General features: G+C 39.9%; 1 protein-coding gene across 1 annotated transcript; it reads left to right on the top strand.

Annotated features, from left to right (window-relative positions):
- Positions 1–363: 363 nt before the first annotated feature.
- Positions 364–490, top strand: LOC104513160 (cytochrome b-c1 complex subunit 10; the record flags this gene model as incomplete). The annotated part of the gene is made up of 1 exon (XM_010156410.1): positions 364–490. A coding segment is annotated over one exon (127 nt), but the record flags the coding sequence as incomplete, so codon positions are not given.
- Between the last annotated feature and the right edge of the window lie 1,181 nt (positions 491–1,671).

The following is a 1,671-nucleotide window of genomic DNA, read 5'->3' as shown; positions in this document are numbered from 1 at the left end:
AGTGTTTGTTGCAGTGCCAGCAGGTGCCGCTTTGCGGGGTTGTGTGAGGGTGAACGAGGTAGCCTGTGGGCTAGAATAAAGGGCACGTGAGCTATAGCAGTAGAGTAGTTTAAAAAACCAAGGATGTACTTTCTTAACTTGGTAATGCCCTTTTTTATTTAAAAGCATGTCAATCCTTTCCTGTAAATGTCTTTGTTGCCCTGGGGAATAATACTTTTCTGTCTGTGTGAGATTCTTTAAAGATTTCTGCCAAGCTTTTTTCTTGTTTGCAATTACCTTCTTAGGTACCCATAGCATTTGCCAGACCTTTCTCAGTGGAGAATGAATGTTGTTTACCTCTACTCGTGTGTGTCTCTTCTTTAGGACTCCCACCCTTGTTACATGGGGTGGTGTAGCTGGTACTGGTTTAATATGGCTCACAGACTGGAAACTGGTCCTTCAGTATGTTCCCTATGTTGGTGGCAAGTTTAAAACTGAAGACTCCCTCTAATGGTAAGTTTCGTTTGTGCACCTCTTAGTTTAAGTAGTAGAGTTGTGTTGGTGTGTCCTGTTTGTTCTGGGCACAGTCATGTTGTTGGTCCAGACCAGAACTGCTCAATGTGATTGTTCAGGGTATCTTATTTTTTTATACAGGGCCTTACAGAGTGCCAGAAGGATGAAATATTAATGTGTTTTTCAAGTGATTGTTTTGCAAGCAGTGGATTTTTCCCAATCTAACGTGGTTCTTGAGCCAAATCAAGAGTTCTGTGGTAATTTGGGACTGTTGACAGATATGTTCACTTCTAAACCTGGGTAGAATGGCTTGAAGCTCGTGACTAGTTTTGTTGCTATGCAAATTCAGACTCCTTTCTGTTCCTTGTAACTGTTATTAAAAGTAAGTTGGATGTTCAGAGTTAGTTACTATGTACCACAAATTCATTAGAAAATCGTCTTTCTCAATTTGGTTTTTTTTTCCCTTCTTTTTGCACGTGGAATGTGCTGTTCTGAACCTTCTGTAGGACTGACCATCCGTGAAGCTGGAGCAGCAATTAGGTGATACCTTCTGTTGGGCCTTTAAATGAGTATTTGTGTAGTAGACAGGCTTAAAACTTGCTGCAGATAGAAGGGAGTTAGGAAGGTTTTTGCTTTGCAGTAAAGGGTGTTGGTGGAAAAAAGTCCAGAGGAATATATACATCTTGTTTCTTCTAGTAAGAGTAACAGTTACATTTAAATGTTGCTAAATGAAAGTAAGATATTTGCTTTCAAAGCTACACAGTATATGAAAGGGAAATCAGTGAGCCTGGAAGTCAGAGAGTGAATCATTAGTATATTTATAAGTCTTTTTTTCCAGTGATATTTGTTGGAGTTCAAACAATCCACTGCATCTTGCCCATTTTCAAAATGTGTATTACACAGATCCTTGGTGTAACCAAAGGATGAAAGAAACTTTTCATGGAAGTCAGCTGCACTTGTAGCATCTCAGGTGACCATAGATGTTCAAAGACAAGTCAGTGGAAAAGCTCTCAAGTCATGTAGAGCCAATTAAGTTACCTAGTTAAGGGCATTCTTTACTTAAACCATTCCTAACCAGTGGTAGGGACATGGATACGTGCCTGAAACCAGTGTGTATGCTCTCTGTTTTGAAACAAGAGCTTTCATGTGCTGCTGTGTGTAAATCTGGAAAGAGCACGT

Source organism: Eurypyga helias, unplaced genomic scaffold, assembly GCF_000690775.1.
Source record: "Eurypyga helias isolate BGI_N326 unplaced genomic scaffold, ASM69077v1 scaffold46957, whole genome shotgun sequence".
Taxonomy (NCBI): Eukaryota; Metazoa; Chordata; class Aves; order Eurypygiformes; family Eurypygidae; genus Eurypyga; species Eurypyga helias.
The sequence above is the reverse complement of the archived record's forward strand: the minus strand, read 5'-3'. Positions and strand labels throughout refer to the sequence as shown.